Genomic DNA, 22,215 nt, shown 5'->3' with positions numbered 1-22,215 from the left:
TGTTCATGTCCCCCATTTCCCCCTTTCCTGACAGCTTAAGGATACTTTGGCCTTGATGGACTTCTAAAGAAAGAAAAATACAAATGATAATTTCAATGGCTGGATAAGAATACATCTTAACAGGGAGACTTACCACAACAAAGCCGGAAAAATACTATTGAATAGCTCAGCGGTGAGGATTCAACATATGTGTGCTAAGGGAAAATAGTGTCAGCAATTGGCCCTTGCATCTATATATTTATTCGTGAACTTTGGTCAGTTTGGATAATCACTTTGGCCATGGAGCGACAGAAATATGTAGATATACAGAAAAATAATTTGCTAATTTGCTTCCCCTCCCACACACCAATAAATATAGATCAAGTAGGCTGCAGTCTTTGAAAACAATGACCTGGTTCACACGTATCGAGGAGCTACCATGGGTGAATTTCCGCACAGGGTCTCTTGTGGCGGTGGCCATTTTGAATAGTCGGGGGCCCACCAAAGCTGCTCATGTGAGAATGGTGGTTTGTTGGGTTGGTTTACAAGCCACCCATTACCTTAAAACAGCCCATGGATTCTCGGTGGCTTGTCAGGTGCCCCAACAACCCACCCACCCTCGCAAGGTGCCCCAACAACCCACCTTGTCACACTCTAAATATTGAAAATGGCGGCCATGACGACAAGAAACCCCACAGTGAAATTCACCCATGGCGGTTTCTTGTTATGTGCAAACCGTGCCACTGCAGCTATTAAGAGCTTTGGGTTCTGTATATGGATATGAGAACTCTACACAAGGTCTTGGGGCACATGGAGATGTTGATGGGAAAGAGGCGAGAGAGAGCAGTGCTGGTGCTCTCTGGTGCACATGTACTGGTGGTACATGTGAGTGAATAAAGAGTGGGCACAAGGTGTATTATGAACAAGCACATCTGTGCATTTTCACAGGTCCCCTCTTGTAATTAATTGTATAACACAATCCTAAGCATTACTCAGCGATAACCTTGTTGGGTACAGTGGGTCTTCCTCCTAAATCAGCATGCCTGGGATTGCAGCTGTAGAAGACACAATGTCCACGTCCCACGTAATGTTCCTCTGCTTTGTTCTCTTGCAGTGGTTGGAGAAAAGGAGAAAGCCAATAATGCTGTGAATGTGCGAACAAGAGACAACAAGGTCCATGGAGAAGTTTTGGTTGCTTCTGCCACTGAAAAACTGAAGAAGTTGAAAGTGTTGCGTACTTTACATGCAGAGGAAGAATTCTAGTCATTGTCAACAGAGTGCGCACAGAAAGGGGACTAGCGGCTATATTCTAAACATGTTTACTTGGAAAGAAGGCCCACTGGGTTTGGTGGGTCTTACTTCCTGGCAGGCACACTGGGGTTTGCAGCCATGGATTAGAGTAATAGGCAGGTGCTTTAGTACTTCTTGACGTTCAAAAACTAAACATGTAGCTGATGCAGGTTCTTTAGAAATACTGTGAACAGGTGGGAACATTGTTAGATCTCACTAGGAATCCCATGCATCTGTGTGTGTTTTTTAAGTTCCATAGAAAATTGGCTTGTATACTACAAAATCTATCATCATCATCATCATCATCATCATCAGGTTATTTGTCTGCTGCTTTACCATGGTCAAACCATGCTCAAAGTAGCTTACAGCAACATGAAAAAGAATTATGCTATAAAATACACTGATAGGTAATGGAAGGAACTCAACATGTATTTAGACATGGTATTGCGGCCATTGACCGCTGAGGAGAGCAAAATCTCAAAATAGGACATTTGTGTGCATGTTTATCAATTATTTTGAGCCTTATTCATGGGCAATCTCACTTGCTCATATTAGTGCTCCTCACCGGTATATTGTAGATGCCTTGATACATTTAAATGTCTTGACGCAAAAGTCAAGCGAGTCCATAGTGAATCTAAAGTCTAGGCTTTCCATTAAGGTCAAATTCTACATGATGCAGAGGCCAGGGCCATCTTACGTGAATGGCTGAGCTGCGGTTCTGTGCCTAGTGTGGGAAATTTCTAGAGTCAGTGTTTGTGAATTTGGACCAGAATCCAGAGGATGTTGTTCTGTACGAGCATCACTGAAATAAACCGCGGTATGTATTCTGTGATGCTCCTATTCATCTCAGCCTGGCTTGCGTAGGACAACATCCTGGTGGGTCATGCCTTATAACATGTTTTATTTATTGGTACTTCCTTGAATTGTTCCTCTTCAGAGCATCTAAGAAGTTGATGTACAACTAGATTGGAAACTTTAAAGTCAAGTTACAATGCAATGAATGCATTTGGCCTCCTTTTTTGATTGAATAAAATTTAAATACTCAGTATGGTGATACAGTCTTGTCAGTTTCTTATTTGAAGTAATGTGGTTGAGCTAGAGGAAAGCTGATTCCAAAACAATTCTATCGGCTGCACCAACCATCTCTTAAAATGCAAACATGGTTTTCAAACGACAATGACATTCTGCAAGGTGCAGCCCTGAGATTCCTGGGCAGGCATCCCAGAGGGCTACAGAAAAAGTAGGATTTGGAAGGGGAGATCCAACCTCGGAATTTATTTATTTTCTTTATTTCTTAAACTCATTTTGCAACCAAAACCCCTCTCAGCTCTGCCGGAAACCACATCTTTTGCCTCTCCAGTGTTGGAGCTGAGGGGAAAGTGAGCAGATTAAAGTCTTTGCAGTCCCCAAATACCTCAGCGTGTGTGTGTGTGTGTGTGTGTGTGTGTGTGTGTGTGTGTGTGTGTGTGTGTGTGTGTCTACGTGGGAGAACTTACAGTAGCCATGTTACTGGCATGAATACTTTACCTTCCATTGTGATCAATGGGAAATAGATTTATTTATTTATTTAAAACCTAAACCGGGATGGACGAGAAGTGAACACTGCTATTGCTGTTCCCTCCCTCCCTACTGCCCTGACAGCCATGATGCTGCAAAGACTGAGGTTGGAAGGTTTTATACAGCGACTCGGTGCTGAAACGGATCAAGAGCAAGGCAGGCCTCTGGAAACGGTTGCTATGGCTACTGCTACGTGAGGTCGCGCGGCTACCAGTCTCACGGTGGCGCCAGAGAGCACGTCCTGAGAAAGACGGGAGAGAAGCACGGCCCCGGCTTGCGCCTGCGCAGAGCGGGACAAGCGGAACGTTCTGCCCTCTTCCGGGTCCTTCTCTGACAGCTAGCGGAGGGGGGGCGGAGCCAAGCCAAGGCCCCGGATGAGGGCAAGATGGCGGCGCTGGCCGGTCTGAGGGCGCTGAAGAGGCTTTGCCGCGTCGCCCTCTTCCTCTCGCAGCTCTACGTCCTCTCCGGGCGAGGTGAGTGAGGGGGCAAGGGGGTGGGGGAGATGCTGTGGAAGCTCAGGGGAAGGTAGGTGTTCATATTATTAATTATTAATTGGCTAATATTACTAATATCCTGCCTAATAGCCCCCCACATAGGGCCCTGAGGGCGCCTCACCAGGCAGCACGGCTGGGGTGGGCTGCGTGTAAGGGGGTAGGACTTCCCCCCCCCCCCAAAAAAATGGGAGAGGGGTGCTGGTGGGGCAGGAAGAGGTGCTGGGGCTCAGGGTCCCCGACCCTTCCTCCCCACCCCGACTGTGGATTTTTATTTTCCTTCTAAGCACGGATGCGGAGAGGGTTGCTGGGAGTGGTTCTCCGGGTATTTATTCATTGGTGTGGGAAATGCACTCTGCACATGCTCAGGAGGCAGGTGCACATCGAAGGCCTGTTTCACGCGGTTGGTAGGAGCTTTCCTCCAACTGGGGCCCCGCCAGAGGTGTTGGGGGACTGCAACTCCCTGTTTGGGGATGCTGGGAATTGCAGTTTCCCAACACTGCAGCCCCCCCTGGCTCTGGGGGATGAGGTGTTTTAGGCTGGGGGTGGGGGAGCTTGCTACCGATTGAGGCCTGGGAGGAAGGTGTATTCTTCGTAATGGTTCAGTCATGTAAGATATGCACTCTGCTCATGCTTGGGGGCACTGTTATTAAACGTCATTTGTTTCCAAGGTTGGAGTCCTCTCACTGGGAACAGGGGTTCTGGCTCAGTCCCCGCAAGGAGCTCCCTGGCATAAGTAGAGGTCTAGAAAGTGGGGTGGGGAAAAATATTCTTTACTCAGGGCCTTTCTGAACACATGTATGTTCCATTTGTGCTGTGATCCTGGGGAATAGCTCTTCCCTTGATTGGTTTTAATGCTGATGCTGTAGACACGTGCATGACGTGTGGGCTACTTTGATGTTAGAAATAACTCTTCAAGCAGTATTTCAATGAGTGTCGTTATATTAACGACAACCTTTCCTTAAATCCCTGCACAGGCGTCTAATCTACTCCCATATCTGCTTCTAAAGCTCTCTGTGATTTTGCATTCTCCTCCCTCCATCTTTACCCAGTTTATACCTGCCAGTGATCCTTGTTCCTCCAACTCAACCACCCTCAGCTGCCCCCAAAGTTTCCTGCCTTCTTCTATTAATCCACCCATTTTGTCCAGCTGCCCCTATGGCTGTTGCACATCCTCTCAGGATACTGGGGCATCTGGGAGTTGTGGGACTTTTTCTGCCAAAACATGCCAAGGATTGTGCACTTAAAAGATGCCGCATAATTCTCTCCAGATTCATTTACAGAGTTCGAGATGACAGGTCTCTGCCCCTAAGGGCTTACCGTATAAAATTTGTCACAGGGGAAACAATAGAGAAAAGGGAAGGAGATGGAGGCAGGGCAAAACCGGGAAGTATATGCATTTTAGTTATATGCACTTTACTTTAGAGGATGGAGATTCATGGGCTTCATGGAAAATACCTTTTAGAAAGATTTAATATTGAGTTGCTGGGTTTGTAATACTGTATTGTTGGAACAATGCTGTTTTGTTCCAAGCACTCCTGGAGACCATGAAGGCATGGCAGAGTATCCAGATTTCTTTTACATTTATGTATCAGCATTGAGTCTGAGTTGAAACTTGGTAACATGAAAGCTCTGTTGATGCTGCACTCAGTATGTATCAATATTAATAATGTGCAAGTCAGCCCCAAGACTGTGTATGCAAGGCAACTTCTTATGTGTGTGCAGGCTTGTGACCATGCTACGCTCCATGCTATCAATCTCAAATAATGAAAACTGTGTTTTATGGGTTTTCCGCCTTCCCCAGGATCACTGAGCTCTAATCCACCAGCTCTACTGTCAAAGGTTACAATAGTACCTACAAGCACACACATTCCATCATCTAATGTACCAGGTATGCCATTTTTTTTATCTTGTTTGTGTTTAGAGTTAAAATGTGTGCAAACCATGTTCTGCACTGATGTATTGTAGTAAAGCATTTTACAGGTTTCTGAGAAATGCTCTACATGCAGCCTTAGTTTGCTCCTCAAGCTTTACATGTGAAACCTTTTCTGGGCTTAGAACTCGGTTGTTATCATATCAACCTCTTGGCATCGGTGGTGGAAGAAATTGGAAATGCAAATATTTTTCTTGATGTTAAAAAAATAAAGGAAGTTTTCAATTTGGAAAACAACTCACTTGTACTTCCTGATAGCATGCTTTCCCCTAGTGCTAGGAGAAAAAGGATAATAAACTTGAAAGGTGTAATTCACAATTGATCAGAAAATAACATGAACTTTAGAGAATGGCTGTGAAATTATATGTTTGCATGTGGTTACTGACGCCATTTCCATGGGGTGTTAATTCATGCCACAGTTAAATAAAATGTAGGTGCTAATTTGATACTGTACTTTCTCCTCACATTTTCCCTTCTTTAAAACAATATTTCCCTCTTTAAAACAATATTTCCCCCTCTTTATGGATGGTAGCTCCTATTGAACTTCAAAATGGCTGGACTATGCTTTCTGGACTATTCCCTCACTGAATTTGCTTTTAGTGTTATAGGCAGCTCTTCTCTAACTGAGAACCAAAAAGTTAGTAACTTCCCTTTTTCCGGGTAGATGTGACCCACAACTTTATCCAAAGAAATGTCCCTGCATTGTCAAAACTGTCTGGGGCTGCCATCCTAAATATAGTTACATGGAAGTGAGTCCTACTGAACTCTGCAGAGAGCGTCAGCTATTGAGCAATATAGAAATGTAATAAAAATAAAATAAGATTGTGCTGTACATTTACCTGGGAGAAAGCCCTGTTAAATACATTGGACCTTACTCCTGAGTAAATAAGCCCAGGATCAGGCTTCACTTTATTAAATTATTTAAAATAGGCATAAATGAATTACTGTAAGGTGAGCTGGGAAAATGAAGTTGATTAGGCTTTGATACCAGCACCTAGGACCTTCAGATGTCTTTTTTCTGGCCTTGTGTGGAGAATACTGAAGCCCGTGTTTTACTGATTTTGATTCTTCAGAGACAACATCGGTTCCATCTTACGTGACCCAATGCCCTAGCAATGGACTATGCAGCCGGCTGCCTCCATTGTGTATGTCTTGTAAAACAAACTACTCCTGCATCTATGGAAAACCAGTTGCTTTTGAATGTGAAGCCAATTCCCAGGTTCACTGTGTTGTAAGTGGAACAGCAGTTGCTCATTTGTTTCAAGGAAAAGGAACACAAATACGTGCTTGTCTAGAGAAATTCAGGAGGTGCTGAGTATAGATGGGTATGATATTCTGCTGGGTTTGGACATCACTTTCTAGCTGAGGTTGGGATAGTTCACTTCTATAGTTTTATTACAGAGATCTATGTGTATTGTTACAAATACTGCATTGGGATTTGCTCCAATGATCCCTTGTGGCACTGTACATGTGCGCCCATAGAATGTATTTATTTATTTAAAAAAATACACCAGAGCTTGTTTTGCACCTACTATAGAAATGTAATAAATAAATAAATAAATAAATGTCTGTAAAGGGAAACCTACTACGTGTGCATAGGCTCTCCCTGTCATCTGGAACCCTGCACGGTTAGGCTTTCAGATCATGATTCAAGCAAAAAATACTAGATTCTCCAAAAATAAGTCTTGTCTATTCTGTCAAGAAGTATTATTTTATTACGTATCCTTAATTTCTACTGAGTCATGATACTTATCCATTAAAAAGCCAGGCATTTAATTGGGTAAAACTTTACGATACATATTGCTCATTAATCTAACCTATGAATTCTTCCCAAAAGGCTGCCTAAGTTTTGCTTTTTGGTGCCCACACAGGACCCGAAAAGCAATCGCCAGAAAAGCTTCATGATCAACATGACTTGCCAGTTTTGCTGGCAGCTTCCTCCATCAGATTATATTTGTTCTGATCCTCCGAACTGCAAGACGGTCTCTTGCCCACGGGAACGCTATAGTGCCAATTGCACGGTGCGGGAACATGTCCGTTGTCTAGGTAAGCCATGCTCTCTGTAGTTCTTTGGGATCAAGCTTCACTATAGCTGCCTTACCTTGCCCTAGTAGTGTTTTTGTTGAAATACCTGGACGTTTGGACTCGAAATGTTAAGACATTTGTTTGGTGAACAATTAAAATTGGGTTCAGAACTAAAATTCTTGAGGAATGCAGGTAGCTCTCTCTTCTCTCTCCCCCAGATGTTGGTCTTTGGGTTTATTCCCACATCAAGCATTGTTGGGTGCACAAAATACCCCCTAGTAACAGGAGTGATGTTTTATTTCCTACTTGTGCTGATCTGGAACCCCATCTATCTCTCAAAACATGCCATAGAAAACTTAAGTCAGTTACTCATCGTGATTAAGTTCTCCATACATGACAATCTTGCAGCTATTTTTTAAAGTAGGAATATGCAAGCTAGAAGAAGTTTGGATTTTGAGCCAAGACTAAGCTCTATAAATGTATTTGCTTTTACGATATCTGGCTATCATTACAGCAGGTGGGGGGGGGATACATTAGCCCAGGGGTGGGGAACCTGTGCTCTAGATGTTATCCACCGCCTATCATCCCCAGACAGCTTGACCAGTGTCAGGGATAATGGGAGTTGGTATCTGAACCAGGCTATGAAGTGCTCTGACCTTCTTCACCTTTGTGGTCATGCTTCTAAGATTTTATTGTATTTTTATTTTAAGGCATTCGTACCTTTCCCAAGATGCTTTATTGCAACTGGACTGGAGGCTATAAGTGGTCAACAGCCTTGGCTTTAAGGTAGGAGGGGGATTATCTAATTTCTAGTTTCTCTGGGCATCCAGTATGTGGTCATGGGGTACTAAAAATAAAGAACTTTAATGGAAAACCAGTAGGACTGTCAACTAATGAAAAACTAATGTTTCAGGAGGATGTTACACCAGTATTTGAGTTTCTTCATTTGCTAGCATATGATTTCTTTTATTTCCCCCAAGGAAAGCACACATTGCAGCAGGTTTACAATTGTGACACTGACTCCCTGTCCATATCTGGGCGCAATTCAAAGTCCTGGTATTGACCTATAAAGCCCTAAAAGCCTAGGATACTTCCTCCCCTGTGAAGCTGTGTATGTGTAAAGAACTTCCATAGACGTCTTTGTTTGGGTCCCATCACCATCAGAGACCAGGCAGGGTCTTCTCTGCGGTGGGATTCTTCTCCCAGAGAAGTTGCCTGGTGCCAAGTCTGTTGTCTTTTGTGTTGGTTGGAAAATCCCTTTTTTATTTTCCCAGGCCTTTTAGATTTTTGTTTTTCATTTGGTGGGTTACTGTACTGTTGCTTTTATATGAGAATTTGTGTTTGAAAAGTGGGATATAAACATCTAAAAAAATTATAAAGCCTTTCTGTTTTGGACTAGATGTTTGGTTAAGTCAGTCAAAGAATTTAGTCCCCCCCACCCCCCGCACCACTTTATTTCTTTTCTTTACAATTAGTTCTTAAGTGTGGTACTTGTCCTGAACTTTGGGATAACGGCAGGGTTCTTTTATTTGTGAAAACAAAGTGCCAGTACTTTTGATCACATAATGGGGTAGGGCTCCTTAAAATACCCAGTATTGTTAGTAAATGTTAAGCAGTGTTGGGAGAATAACATTTGCCAGGTACAAATGAATTTATTTACCTTGCCATAAACATCAAAAATAGATGGTGGACATCCAGACTTAGATGATGAGTTGCTTACCTATTTAGAGTGTTTGGTGTTGGCAGCATCCACCGCTGGAACTCATTTCAACTGTCATTAGACAGCCCCCCAACTGTTAATAAAGAGCCCCCCACAGTTTTGACATTTAGACACCTTCTCAAGACCATCTCTTCACGCTGTCTTTCCCTGAAGTGTGACCCAGCCAGCTACCATCTGTGGCGCACAGTAGGCTGTGTAGCATTACTGCTGAGTGGCCTTTATTTATTGTTGCGCAGTTTCACTATGTTTTGGATGTAATGACATTGCATGGTCACCGCTATGATACCTCTGTGGAAAGCGACATATAAACCTTGGTAATAAATACAATGCACATCTTTGTGTTTTCTCCACAGCATCACACTTGGTGGTTTTGGAGCAGACCGTTTCTATTTGGGCCAGTGGCGGGAGGGTCTGGGCAAACTCTTCAGCTTTGGTGGCTTGGGAATTTGGACTCTCATCGATGTGCTACTCATAGGAGTTGGCTATGTGGGCCCTGCAGACGGCTCACTTTACATCTAACTGCTGATGGGAAAAAATCTCAGAAGTTACCGTGCTGGAAAATCCACAAACTGGACTTCAAAAATAGACCTAGGAGCACCTGTTCCACATGTGCAAATCTATTTAATGTACAGCATCTGTACTTGGCCTGCCTTTAGCTTAAGGTAAAATAAATGGATCATTGAAGGATGCCTTCCTGGGATATGTTTCTTTTTGGCTTTTTAAATGCGCTATTATTTTTTCTATGAAAAAGTTGTTTTAAGTTGCACAGCTAAAGCGCAGCACCATTTTTGGGACAGGTGTCAACTCATTCATGCTAGTGGATGTGTCTAGCAAGTTTCGTATTCGTGCCTGCAAGCGTTTCTTTTTCACATTCCAAATGGTGGCATGGCAAAGTCTGGGCTGCCCGAGCCAACGTTTCTGATCATCTAAATTGTGTCTCATGTGTAATTGTTCTGTGGCTTTAATTTTATTTCAGGTGATATTGGGGAAGGTGCAAAAACCTAGTCTTCTGAAATGTTGGAAAAATGTTAACTGGGCTGCTGGAAGTCTACATAATTGATCTAGGCTTGGTTGACAGATGCAATCTTAAAATTATAGAGTTGGAAGTGACCTTGGAGATCATCTAGTCTAACCCTCTGTTCAATGCAGGCTCTGCAATGCAGTATAGCATCTCTGACAGATGACTGTGCAGCCTTTGCTTAAATACCTCCAGCTTAGCAAATCTCCACCAGCTCCCAAGGCAGCATATTCTGCTGCCAAACACCTTTCACAGTTAGTAAGTTTCTCCTAATGTTAAGCTCAATAAGTGAAATAGAATTACACTTTGAAAATCCCCATTTTATCATAGGAGGTGATCTAAACGCCCGTCTGGAACTGAAACAGTTGCCTGTTCCGTTGGACGATGGCTTCTCTTTTTAGAAAGTCACTAATGTTAAGCTGAAATCTGGTTCTTTGCAATGTTCATCCCTTGGTTCTAGTCCTGTCCTCTGGAGCAACAGAAAACCAAGTTTGCTCCATCTTCTGCGTGATAGCCTTTTAGATACTTGAAGATCGCAATCATGTCTCCCCTTAACCTTCTCTTCAGGCTAAACATACTCAACTCTGTCTTGGTTTCTAGACTCCTCACTATCCTGGTTGCTCTTCTCTGGATATGCTCCATTTTGTTGATATCTTTCTTAAAATGTGGCGCCCAGAGCTAGACCCAATATCCAAATGCGGCCTAAGGCAGAGTAGTGTGGGACTGTTACTGCCCGTGGACTGGACATTATGCTTAAGAATGGTATACAGAATTTAGAAGAAAGCTTTTCATATATGGCTTTCCTACATGGTCTTCTACATGTGGAAAATGTTTTTATGCACAGCTTTTAAATTTCTTTCCATAGTAGTCATTGAAACAACAAACTATGGACAATTAATGGCTTAACAATCCAGATTTTCATGTCACAAAACAACATTTTGAAAGTGGGAAAGAGTATTGCCCTCCTGGCTTCAGTCATCCCCAGAAATCCCTGGTTTAAATAACCCAGGAATTGCAACCTGTGCAAACTGGATCTATCCATAGTTTAAACAACCCAGAGTTTACCACCCAACAACAAAAACCATGGGTTCTCTTTCCGAGTTATTTGTGGTTAACAAACCACCACCACAACCCAGAATTCAACAGCCTGTACCATGGGTTAGTGTTATGTGTGAATCAGAGTTTCACATGGCCTTTGCATTAAGGTGATCAAGTAAGCAACACTCTACCTTGCCACTTAATATTTCTTCATAGCTCCTTATTGAGAAATGTGTGGAATCCAATGCAAATTTTTAGCAAATGTTTGTGAAATCCTGTAGAAAGGGAACATAGTTTATAACCCATATTTCTGATACTAGATGAGTAATTCCACCGTAGCATATTTTAAGGTTCATTTAAAGCTCCTATTCTCTTTAGCTACTTGCTTTCTACTTATGAGAGTGGTGAGTGTATAGCAAAATGGATGTATGCTATCTAGCCAGATATTTGGCATTTGTAGGACTGAACATGTTGGATAATGTTAGAAGCTGAGTCTTCTAATACAATGGACTATAATAAAGCTCATTTTGTTTCGTCATTCTTTGTCTTCCTCCCTGCGCCCCTTCCTAGAGTCGGAAGACCTAAAGACGGTAGTTCACGCGCAGGTAACTTCGAGGCTTGACTTCTGCAATGTGCTCTACATAGGGCTACCTTTGTACCTAGTCCAGAAACTTCAATTGGTTCAAATTATGGCAGCCAGGTTGGTCACCAGTACACCTGGGGTGGGAGTGACCACATCTTACCAGTCCTAAAATCTCTTCACTGGCTGCCAATTAGTTTCTGGGTGAAGTATAAAGTGTTGTTTATCACCTTTAAAGCCCTACATGGTTTGGGTCTAGGCTACCTGTGGGATCACCTTCTCCCGTACAGTCTGCCCCGCACCCTCAGGTCCTTTGGGAAGAATCTACTTCAGTCAGCCAAAATTAGGCTGATAACTGTTACCCAGAGGACCTTCTCTTCTGCTGCTCCCAGACTGTGGAATGGCCTGCCAGAGGAGACTCGTCAACTTAATAGTCTTTTAGCATTTAAGAAAGCTATTAAGACTGATCTCTTCTGGCAGGCCTACCCAGTGGAATTTTAGGATGTTTTAATAATGAGTACTATGTTTTTAATCAATTTTATGTATTTATATTTATTGTTGTTCCTCGCCTTGATCGAAATGGAGAGGCGGGTAAGATTTTTTTTTATTATTATTATTATTATTACATGCTGAAAATGAGTACATTAAATGTAGACTAGTAAAACCGCCTTGAAATGATTAGATCAGTGGGTCTCTAGCTCAATACTGAAAGGGGTGAGCAGAGTTTTAGGCTTGTGGGATCGACTCTGTTTCTTACTAGAACTTCCAAGATCTGCCATATACTTTTCACGTTCCTTCCGTCTAAAAATCCGCTCATAGTTACCCCAAGCTTTCTTCCTTTGAGTAGTACAAGTGTATATTTTTTTGTGGGGAGGGAGAGTAACTTTTTTCTGCTGCTGTTAAAACAAGAGGCAGTCTGAAATCCTTGCCAATCTACAATTCCTGCGCTGGCTGAGGCGATGCAAATAGTAACCCCAAACAGATGGCCGGCTCCAGGTCGGGCAAAGCCGCAATCGTGCACACACTCGGCCTGGAAGTAAGCTGCGTTGAAACGAAGTGGGGCTTACTTCTGAGCAAACACGTGTACGCCTGTGCCGTAAAGCTCTGCACGCTGACCTGTTTGTTTTAAATGCTGCTATATTTCCTCTACCGCCCATTATCCGAAGCGCTCTGGGCGGACCTCGGAATGCGTTGCGCTGAAAATCGGTGGGCACGGCACCCCGTGAGCTTAGGGACGTGCTTCGGACTCCTCCAGTAGCCGGCTCGGAAGAATAGAGCCAGGGGCGGAGGCACGCAGGGCGCGGCCGGCGGAAGAGCGAGGAAGGGGGCCGCCCTCGTCCCTTCGGGGCGGGCCCTTTCCGGACCTAGAGCCAGGGAGGCCCGGCGGCGATGGCGGCGGAGACCGCGGGCCAGGCGGAGGCGGCGCGCCGCTTTTACCAGCAGCTGCCCAAAGTGGTGAGGTTTGCGCCGCGCTCTGCTCTCCAGCCCGCCGCGCCTTGGCGGGGGGCGCCGGCGCTTCGCCACTTTCTCCCCGCCGCGGCGGCACGGAGGAACGGCTCCCAAGTTCTTCCGCCCCCTTGGCTCCTCTACGGGCCGGCTGGACGCGTCCCCTTCCTTCCCAAACCATCTCCGCTCTCTCTGGCCGCTGCGAAGTCGGGCTCCTCTGGTCTCTCCGGATTTAGTAGGCGTGCACAACGGCGCTGTCCAGCGCTGGGCGTGCTTACTCGGAAGGGAAGCCCCACAGGGAAATCTCTCTCCTTGGTAAATATGCCTAGGGTTACACACTAGGTGCCAGGCGAACCTCCGTAGGGAGCTCATTCCACAGCAGAGGTGCCACAGCAGAGAAGGCCCTGCTCCTCCTGGTAGCCACCTGCCTCACTTCCTTTGGCAGGGGTGCTCAGAGAGGGACCCCTGAGGATGATCTTGTGTCCTGCTTGTAGGTTCCTGGTTGACAGCTGGTTGGCACTGTGGGAACGGAGTACTGGACTAGATGGACCCTTGGTCTGATCCAGCATCAGGGTACTTCTGATGCTCTTACTTAACTACAAAGACAAGACAGGCACTTGCCCTGAAACATACCTTTGGCTATCCCTTTAAGCACACCGAGCACAAATGTGATGAAGATGTTGTTGTTTAAAATGGATACTGTTTTATACTGTTGCTTTTATATTTTTTCATGGTTTGAAATGTTGTGTACTTTTTTAATGTCCACTGTTTTTAACTTTTGTAAACCGCCCAGAGAGCTTAGGCTATGGGGTGGTATATAAATGCAATAAATAAATAAAAATAAATAAATAAATCTTAGGGTCTGGGCAGATACATATGGAAGGAGGCGTTCCTTCAAATAATACCTATAGCAGTAAAAACCATACAGAGCAACAGGTTTTATTGCTAAAAATCTAGAATCACCATCAAACCAGCTCCAGATTTATTTTTTTAACAGGGATTTCAACCATTCGGTATACATTTTAAAAACAAAGCATTAGATTAAGACTGTTCATATAATCCCCCCAACCACAGGCAGGTTCGCTAACACAGTCTTGCTCCAGGTAATTGTACATTTGACTGATTGTATTTTTAGACCATCTGATGCTATCTCACAGGGGCCATAAAAGTCCATTAAAATGATAGCAGATTCTTGCTTTTCAAACCTCTGCTCCTGTTCGGTGGTTTGTGCGGTACTTTGAAGCAAACGACTCAGCTGCCAGTAGACTCTATCAGACAGCAAGGGCTGCAGGAGAAGCAGCAACCAGATGATAAGGCTCAGAAATGGGCCCCAACGGCTTGGCATAGGTTTGCATAGACTGCTCAAGTGCGGAAATAATGAGCCTGTTGCATTGGTCTCAGTGCACTTTAGACCGCGTTCCCCTTTTACTGTGCACCCCAGTAACTTCCTTACTGATCCCCTGAATTGTGTACTCCAAGAGACCTCCTGCTGTGATGCAAGAAATAACTCTACCCAACTAACCCAAGCCCATGATCTCTCTCTGTCTGTCTGTCTGTCTGTCTGTCTGTCTAATTCATTGTTCTGGCAGCTTCTCCTCTTTCCAGCTAACCTTCTCTGGGGCAGATCATTCATTCACATCACTGCATCAAGCATGATTGGATCGTCGGTTCACTCCCAATGTAGAGACAATAGAATTACAAACTATTAAAAACATAACAAGAGTCTTGCGTGTTCAGACCATCTAAGTTGGTCTTTCCCCTTTGAGGAAAGGTTACAACATCTGGGATTGTTTAGCTTAGAAAGAAGGCGAGAAAGGAGAGACGTGATAGAGGGGTACAAAATTATGCATGGTGGAGAATGTGGAGAGGGAGACATTTTTTTTATCCCTCTCTCATAATATTATAGACTCCAACGGGGTCATCCAATGAAGCTGATTGATGGGAAATTCAGGATGGAAAAAAGGAGGAACTTCTTCATACAGCACATAGTTAAACTATGGAATTTGATTCCATAAGACGTAGTGATGGCCACCAATTTAGATGGCTTTAAAAGTGGATTGGGGGAATTCCTGGAGGAGAAGGCTATCCATGGCTTCTAGTCCTGATGGCTATGTGCTACCTCCGGTATCAGAGGCCACATGTCTTTGTACAGTGTTTTTTAAGTTCTTCAAGTGAAATGTTGGGATGGCAGGGAAGGAGCCCCCTTGAACGAAACATTGATTTCCTTCTCACCTAGGAGCTGCATGCCCACTTGAATGGCTCCATCAGTTCCGATACCATGAAGAAATTGTTGGCTCAGAAACCAGATCTTGAGATCAATAATGGAATGACTATGATTGACAAGGGGAAGAAAAGAAGTCTGGAAGAGTGAGTATCCCCTCTCTGCCTTGAGCAGAAACGCCAGTTATTACTCATTTATATAGTGCCTCATTTGTTAAAAAGCCATCAAAGAGGTGTACAGAAATTTTAAACAATAAAAACGTGTTACAAAATACATTTAAGGGTCTTTTCTGCAGTGGCCCCACCCTTCTGGAATAAATTGCTATTGGGGGTCTGCCAGGCCCCATCTTTGCAAGATTTAGGAAGGCCCTGAGAATTTAGGTACTGTTTGCAATCCTGTCCAGCTCATGGCTTTCCCGCGGGCAGCTGGGCAGCCACTGTGTCAACAGAATACCAGACTAGATGGACCCTTGGTGTGATCCAGCAGAGCTGTTCTTCTGATGTGCTTACCACCTTACTCTGGCACCTCCCCTGATTATATGTTATCAAACTGGATAAAGCTGCAGTTGTAGGGTTTTTTTATGCTGGCGTTTGTTTGTTCTTAAAAATGCACACATAATTTCTTAGCATTTTCATGCTATTCTTTTTCAACTGGTGGCTGGTGCAGATGTTTCCAGATGTTTCAGATCATCCATCAGATTACCAATAGGACTGAAGACATATTAATGGTAAGTTAATTTATGCGTCCTTTGACGTGCTCTGTTGAGCAAGCTGCTGAGAGTATTAGCCATTTGCTGGGGGCTAGCAGAGATGAAAAGATTTTCAGTCATTGGCTGATGGGTTATTTTTAATTGTTGCTTATTATGTTTTTTTATTGCCCTTCCTTTTAAGGAGCTCAGGTTAGGCTGAGTGATAGTCAATGAAACTCCCTCTGTAAGCATCATGCCTGCCAGTGTTGTTGAGGGGCACTCTCAGTACTGCCCCTCCTCCTTCAGTGGGTCTACATTATTAGACCATTGTTACCAGCCGCTATTGCTTCCTGCCTTCTTTCTCCTCCTTGCTACCACTTACTTACTTGACAGGTGAGCAAGGAGGCCGTGGCATCTCCTCTGCCGCCTCCTCTCTACCACCATTGTCTGAGCCAGAGCGAGAGGCAGGTGAAGAAGCCCGTTGCAATGGTGAACAGGGGGAGCAAAGCCAGGGGGCTCTTATCAGTGGGCCCCTGCTGGGCTGTGGACCCTTGGCAGGTGGCCCAGTTATGCCCACCTTTGATGCCAGCCCTAATGGCTGGGCAAGATTTGAACGTAGGCTTTCTCAGTCCTTGTCTGAGGTTGCGTGATTTGAAACAACTGCCCTGTACCCTCCCAACTATCTGTTTGGTTCAAAAATATTGCCGTAATTTCAGGTAACCAAAGACGTCATTCGGGAATTTGCTGCTGATGGAGTCAAGTATCTGGAGCTAAGGAGCACACCCAGAACAAAGCACGCCACCGGTAACCAATTGTTCTGCCTTTAAGAAAAGGAAAATTGCCTACAGCCTCCCTTCCCACGAAACGTCCACATTTCCCAAATTCTTCTTTCTAAGAAGCGTTGCTTCACCCTACTCCCAATTAGGACCTCAAGGGATGGGAGATCTAGAATTTGGAACAGTGAAAGAGTGAAACCCCCGTTCCATCTCCTGGTTCAAAGATCCACCCTTCCAAGTCCAAAGTTTGACCATGGTTGTCCCCCCTTATTTGCTTACTATTTACTAGCAAACGGACCTTGGCTTGGAAAACACCTGGCGCAGGTCTGAGTTTAGCGATATTTGGATTTGGGGATAGCCACAGCCTGGTCTGGCTCTGATATATACTGGAAAGCAAAATCATTGGTGTGTGTGTGTGTGTGTATTTGAGCTTTCCCCAACTGGGTGCCCCCCTGATGTTTTGGACATCAATTCCCATCAGCACCAGCCAGCACAGTCAACGGTCAGGAATGCTGGGTGCTGTAGTCCAAAAAACATCTGGAGGGCAACAGATTGGGCAAAGCTGGTGTACTTTATACTTGAATATAAATCTTATCCATGTGTTTTCATAGGTATGACCAAAACAACATATGTGGAAGCTGTACTTGAGGGTATAAGGCAGTGCAAAGAAGATGAACTGGACATAGATGTTAGGTAAGCTATAAGCCGGCGGCCTTTTGGTTTACAAGCTGTTGATTTTGTAGGGCTGAATTCCCAGAGAAAGATTCCCAGGGCCTGTCGAGTGCTGTAGCTGGTTACCCGGCCTCACAGAGCTAACGGTGTCCGCTTTAACGGCAAACAGGTTTACCTCCATTCCCAACATCACAACCCCATTTGGGCACTAAACGATTTTAATTCGTAACTTACCATGAAAATATTCAGGCTGCGGTTTTCAGGCCAGTTATCCCAAATGATTGCTGCTTAAATGAATGCGATTAGGCCAGAGTACGTGGTGTGAGAAGTGCAGCGGGCATGTAGCGTGGTGACCGCGTGTGTGCTTTTCATGCAAAATGCTGGACTCTTTAGGCTACTTCTAACTACATTCTAGTTAGGCTTCTGACTACATTTTTTGCACTGTCGTTTTTGCTGGCTATTGCTTTTTTATATTCTAGATTTCTATTATCAGTGGATAGAAGAGGGGGACCCACAGTTGCCAAGGAAACAGTTAAGCTGGCTGAAAACTTTCTGCTTTCCACCGATGGAGTAGTTGTAGGCCTTGACTTCAGTGGAAATCCTACTGTAAGCTTTCCTGAACACACACACAAACACTGGGGCTGTTCACATAACCCACTAACCCACACTCAGTGGTTGACTGTGGGTTATTGTTGAACCGGGGGTTAGCATGTTGTCTGAACCCAGACATTTTCCATGGAGTGGCTTCTTAACCATTCAGTATGGTTTGTTAAGCACCCTGAACAACAAATCATGGGTTCTTAACATGACTTGAGAAAAATAAGTCACACTGCATGGGTAACGAACAAGCACCCTTTGGAAAATGTCCTGGATTCAGACAGCATGCTAACACACAGTTCAAAAACAATCCATGCTCAACCACTGAGAACGGGTTAGCGTGTTGTGTGAACCCAGTCACAGAGTCACCAAAACTATTAAGTATTCTTTATTCATCTGTCTATCTGTTTTTTACTAAGCTTAATTTGTATTTCGTATTTGCTTTCAAGGCAGGGCATGGCAAAGACTTTTTGGAGCCTCTCCTAGAAGCCAAAAAAGCAGGCCTGATGCTGTCATTGCATCTTTCAGAGGTACCTTTTTGAAGTTTCAGGGATTTGCAATGGGAACAGTAGTTCGAGGGGTAATAAGCCCAGGTTTAAATACGATACCGTGAGTGTTTTTAAAAATAAGCTGCTTAGGATTGCCCCCTTAATGTCTAACTAAATGTTTATACATTTAGAAGAAAAGTTTTAGGGTGTTATGTTAACATATGTATTTATTTATTTACACTCTGCCCTTCCAAAACATTATCAGGGTGAGTTAAATAAAATATTAGATTTAGGTCACCCTGATAATGTTTTGGAAGGGCAGAGTGTAATACATTCATATGTTAACATAAACTCCTGAACATTGACCTGCCACCCTCGGTTTCTTCTTTAAAACAACCAACAACCAGCATGTTGAATGTGACCCTGAATTTTACATAATGTGTAATTTGGCTTGACATGTTTTGTTTTAGGTTCCAAACCAGGAAGAGGAGACCAGGCTCCTCTTGGGCCTGCTGCCTGACAGAATCGGACATGGGACATTTCTTCATTCTTCTTCACCAGCCTCGCAGGAACTTGTGAAGCTTGTTAGGCAAAAGCACATACCCCTTGGTAAGGAAAGAGGTGGAATAAAAGTTTGGTGAACGAACGTAGGATTCATCTCTCCTTGGCTGTTGCGGCCTGTGAAAGCCACAAGGCTGTGAAAGCCCTGCTGCCATGACAACCACTACTACTGCAGCTACCATGCCTCAGGCCTGTTTTGGGTGAGGGAAATGAGATGGCAGCTATTGCTCAGCATCCTTAGTTCATGTTTTCCTCCATCTTCCTTTGTCATGGAATTTGGATCTAACGCAGTCTCAAGATTCACAACAAGAAGAAGTGATTTGAGCACGTTCATGTGAAAAACAACTCCATGTCTCTCTCTCTCATATATATGTATGTATGTATGTATGTTGGATTAAAAGAAAAAAATAGATTGCTCTTTAATGTGGGGGTGATTTTCACATGGAAGCATTTTCAAACTAGGGCTTCCCCCACATGAAACATGATATGGGCCTGTTGTGTGGTGTCTCATATCCCACCGCTACCACCATCTCACATTAAGCCCACACCGATGACCAAACAACCCTCAGTCTTCCTTCCCAGACTAGCTTGGGCATCTGTATCATCCTGCAATGATGAGAATTTGAGCATCCCGCAAGTGCCCGTGTGTGGTAAAATAGTTACTTGTATGGGCTTGTAGCTTCTTTAGAGTTCTGACTGAAACCCAAAGCGGATTCACCGCCCCACTGACGTCGGAGCCACCAGCCTCCACTCGGTTCTGCATCCTTGGTTTAGACCTTCACTTTTTAATTTGAATATAGGGACAAAACGGCTCCTTTCCCTGAACTGCTTTGGGGCAAAGGAGTCGGCTGGCCTGCTCCTGATTCCCTCTGACACAAACTTCTGTCATTTGCTTCCTCAGAACTCTGCCTGACGTCAAACCTCAAAGGCCAGACAGTGCCTTCCAGCGACCAGCACCATTTCGGGTTTTGGTACAACACCGACCATCCCACCGTGCTTTGTGTAAGTCAGTTCTTATTTTCTGGGGGCAAAGACAGGGGGCTGGAATTGCTTTTCAAAACCAATGTGGAGACCTCATTCAAATTTAGCCCTCATCCTCTGACATAAGAATACGAGCGCTGCTGGATTGGACCAAGGGGCATATTCCTTCTTCCTGCAGTGGCCAACTAAATATTTCCAGGGAGACCAAAGCTGTCCTCCCGTTTTCTTCCAGCAGTTTTTATTCACAGGTATCTTGCCCCTGCACATGGAGGTTCCTATCTACCTGTCATGATTAGGAATGGACAGATTTTGTCAAATCTGATTCATCTGTATTTTGTGGATTTTCAGGCATCTTACAGTCTGTCAACCGCTCATTGATGGAATCTGTTTTTTTGTATGATAATTTTGTTTGCAAATGCGCGTTTGCTCTAATGCAAATTTACCCTAATGTGCATTTACGCCGATGCACACTAGCACTGATCCCTCCCAAAAGTTAAAACTGGTCTGCAAATCCACGGAATCCATGCAACTTGGGAAAAGTCAGTCTGTTGCAGAGTCTGCAGGTCAGAGAAATCGTTTGGATCCATTATGGATTTCTCTGACATCGCCACTCGTGATTAACAACTGCTGGTAGACCCACCTTGCAATACAAGAATAGTCTTCCTGGAGCAGAGATCAAGGGGTCCATCTAGTTCAGCATCCTGTCTCCACAGTGGCCATGACCACAAGCGGGATATGAGCCATTTTCCCCAGGTATTCAAGAGATACAAGGTTCCATATAGTGACAAGTGCCATTGATAGATCACTACCGTTACAAATACTATTCCTCTTCAAATGTAACGAGTTGAAAACCACTAGGACAGAGGACAGCTGCTGGCTGGGGAAATATTCTGCAATGCACTCCTGGTTTTAGTGTTGAAAGCTGAAAGAATTAACATTTACCGTTTCGCAATTTATTCTGCTACTAGACCGATGATAAAGGTGTTTTTGCGACTGACCTGTCTCATGAATACCAGCTAGCTGCGGACACATTTCAGCTCTCCAAAGCGCAGATATGGGACCTCTCCTATGATGCCATCAGCCACATTTTTGCTTCCAGCCATACGAAAACAAAGCTAAAGGAACAGTGGCATAAACTGAAACCATCCCTGCTTGGGTAGCTATATCGGAACCTCAACAACTGGCACACAGATTATGTGGGTGATGTAGGGCAGGAGCAGACAGAATGTTTATTGGGATCTACCCATAGGTCTCTCGGTGATTTGCAGTAGATGAGCAAGGATTTCCACACCCAGCGGCTTAACAACTGCGAAAACAGAACTTGCTTTCCCCACTCCTAAATTAGGCTTAGAGGAAACCTTAGAGGAAAAACAGGAGTAGATGAGTGTGTAAAAAGATTTATGTGAGCTCCAGTTGTACTGAAAACAAATTGCTGAGCTCAACATATGCTCAGTGGCACCTCAGTTCTATGCCTACCTTCCTGAGCCAGTATTTTGCTCCTGGCTCCAGTTGGTTACACCTATGGGCATGGATGGAACGTAGTAATGTGAAAAAGTGGAATACTCCCAATAACATGGAAAGTCATTTGCGATTCTGTTTGTAGCTTACAATGGAAGAACAATGATTGGATAGCAGTAGAAAGCACGTTACCACCTAAGTTCAGGCTTTCTTTCCCCCCTGGCATTTGCAAAGAGAAAAGCTACAAGACACTTAACCCAGCAAGGTGTTCTCATTTTGTGCCGGTGACTTTTAATAAAAGCACAAAGAGCTTACAGGTTGAACTTTTCTTCCTTGCCTTTAGCTGGTCCAGAGCCAGAGTCGGTCACACACTGCGAAAGACCAGAGAGAGTTGAGACTGGTATGAAACAAAGCCCAAAGAGAGAAGAATCCTGACCTCTCAGGCGGAATTCTGGAGAAAGCCGCAGCAAGGGAGCACAAAACGCCAGAGAGAGAGAAACGTACTTCTTCCCTTTAAGGGTGTGTGGGGGGGGGGGGGGAGGGGGAGTTTCTTCCCTGATGCCCTACTCTCGCATGTTAAGATGGGTGGTTGCGTGAGACTCCTCACTTTGGGGGCAGATGTGTGCCCCAGGAAGCGGGTCCGTTGTATATCCTAATTCAGGGTTGTTGAATCTCAGGCCTGCAAGCCAAATCCAG

The 22,215-nt window shown here is 44.4% G+C and overlaps 3 protein-coding genes across 4 annotated transcripts in view; all 3 read left to right on the top strand.

The window, feature by feature from the left end:
- The window catches only part of TARS3 (threonyl-tRNA synthetase 3), a 556,255-nt gene that overhangs the window by 21,533 nt on the left and 512,507 nt on the right, over positions 1-22,215 (top strand). Inside the window, exon 19 of one of the 2 annotated variants that reach the window (XR_010026208.1) lies at positions 1,094-1,519. Coding sequence is in view for 1 of the 2 variants with exons in the window: in XM_063142592.1 (XP_062998662.1) it covers positions 1,094-1,242 (149 nt within the window). In the remaining variant the exon portion in view is untranslated. Of the gene's footprint in view, positions 1-1,093; positions 2,324-22,215 lie in introns of those variants that run through there. The other variant, XM_063142592.1, reaches the window with a different exon arrangement.
- On the top strand, positions 3,183-11,589 carry TM2D3 (TM2 domain containing 3). The gene is made up of 6 exons (XM_063142880.1): positions 3,183-3,299; positions 5,122-5,208; positions 6,324-6,481; positions 7,122-7,296; positions 7,986-8,061; positions 9,349-11,589. Exons 1-6 carry the CDS (start codon positions 3,212-3,214, stop codon positions 9,512-9,514), a joined length of 750 nt encoding a protein of 249 aa, XP_062998950.1. The 5' UTR covers positions 3,183-3,211; the 3' UTR covers positions 9,515-11,589.
- ADAL (adenosine deaminase like) lies at positions 13,005-21,830 on the top strand. The gene is made up of 10 exons (XM_063142879.1): positions 13,005-13,086; positions 15,314-15,444; positions 15,965-16,025; positions 16,703-16,790; positions 17,374-17,455; positions 17,914-18,040; positions 18,481-18,561; positions 18,990-19,128; positions 19,982-20,082; positions 21,030-21,830. The coding sequence occupies exons 1-10, from the start codon at positions 13,021-13,023 to the stop codon at positions 21,219-21,221; spliced, it is 1,068 nt and encodes a 355-aa protein (XP_062998949.1). The 5' UTR covers positions 13,005-13,020; the 3' UTR covers positions 21,222-21,830.

The sequence above is a fragment of the Elgaria multicarinata genome, chromosome 16 (assembly GCF_023053635.1).
Source record: "Elgaria multicarinata webbii isolate HBS135686 ecotype San Diego chromosome 16, rElgMul1.1.pri, whole genome shotgun sequence".
In the NCBI taxonomy this organism is placed as follows: domain Eukaryota; kingdom Metazoa; phylum Chordata; class Lepidosauria; order Squamata; family Anguidae; genus Elgaria; species Elgaria multicarinata.
Note: the sequence above shows the minus strand (reverse complement) of the source record. Positions and strands in the feature narration are given on the sequence as shown.

Coding starts and splice junctions, on each gene's coding strand:
- ADAL (XM_063142879.1), top strand. CDS start 13,021: ATGGCGGCGGAGACCGCGGGCCAGGCGGAGGCGGCGCGCCGCTTTTAC. Junction 17,456..17,913: donor GAACTGGACATAGATGTTAG/GTAAGCTATAAG, acceptor TTTATATTCTAG/ATTTCTATTATCAGTGGATA. Junction 18,041..18,480: donor ACTTCAGTGGAAATCCTACT/GTAAGCTTTCCT, acceptor TTTGCTTTCAAG/GCAGGGCATGGCAAAGACTT.
- TM2D3 (XM_063142880.1), top strand. CDS start 3,212: ATGGCGGCGCTGGCCGGTCTGAGGGCGCTGAAGAGGCTTTGCCGCGTC. Junction 3,300..5,121: donor CTACGTCCTCTCCGGGCGAG/GTGAGTGAGGGG, acceptor CGCCTTCCCCAG/GATCACTGAGCTCTAATCCA. Junction 6,482..7,121: donor ATTCCCAGGTTCACTGTGTT/GTAAGTGGAACA, acceptor GTGCCCACACAG/GACCCGAAAAGCAATCGCCA.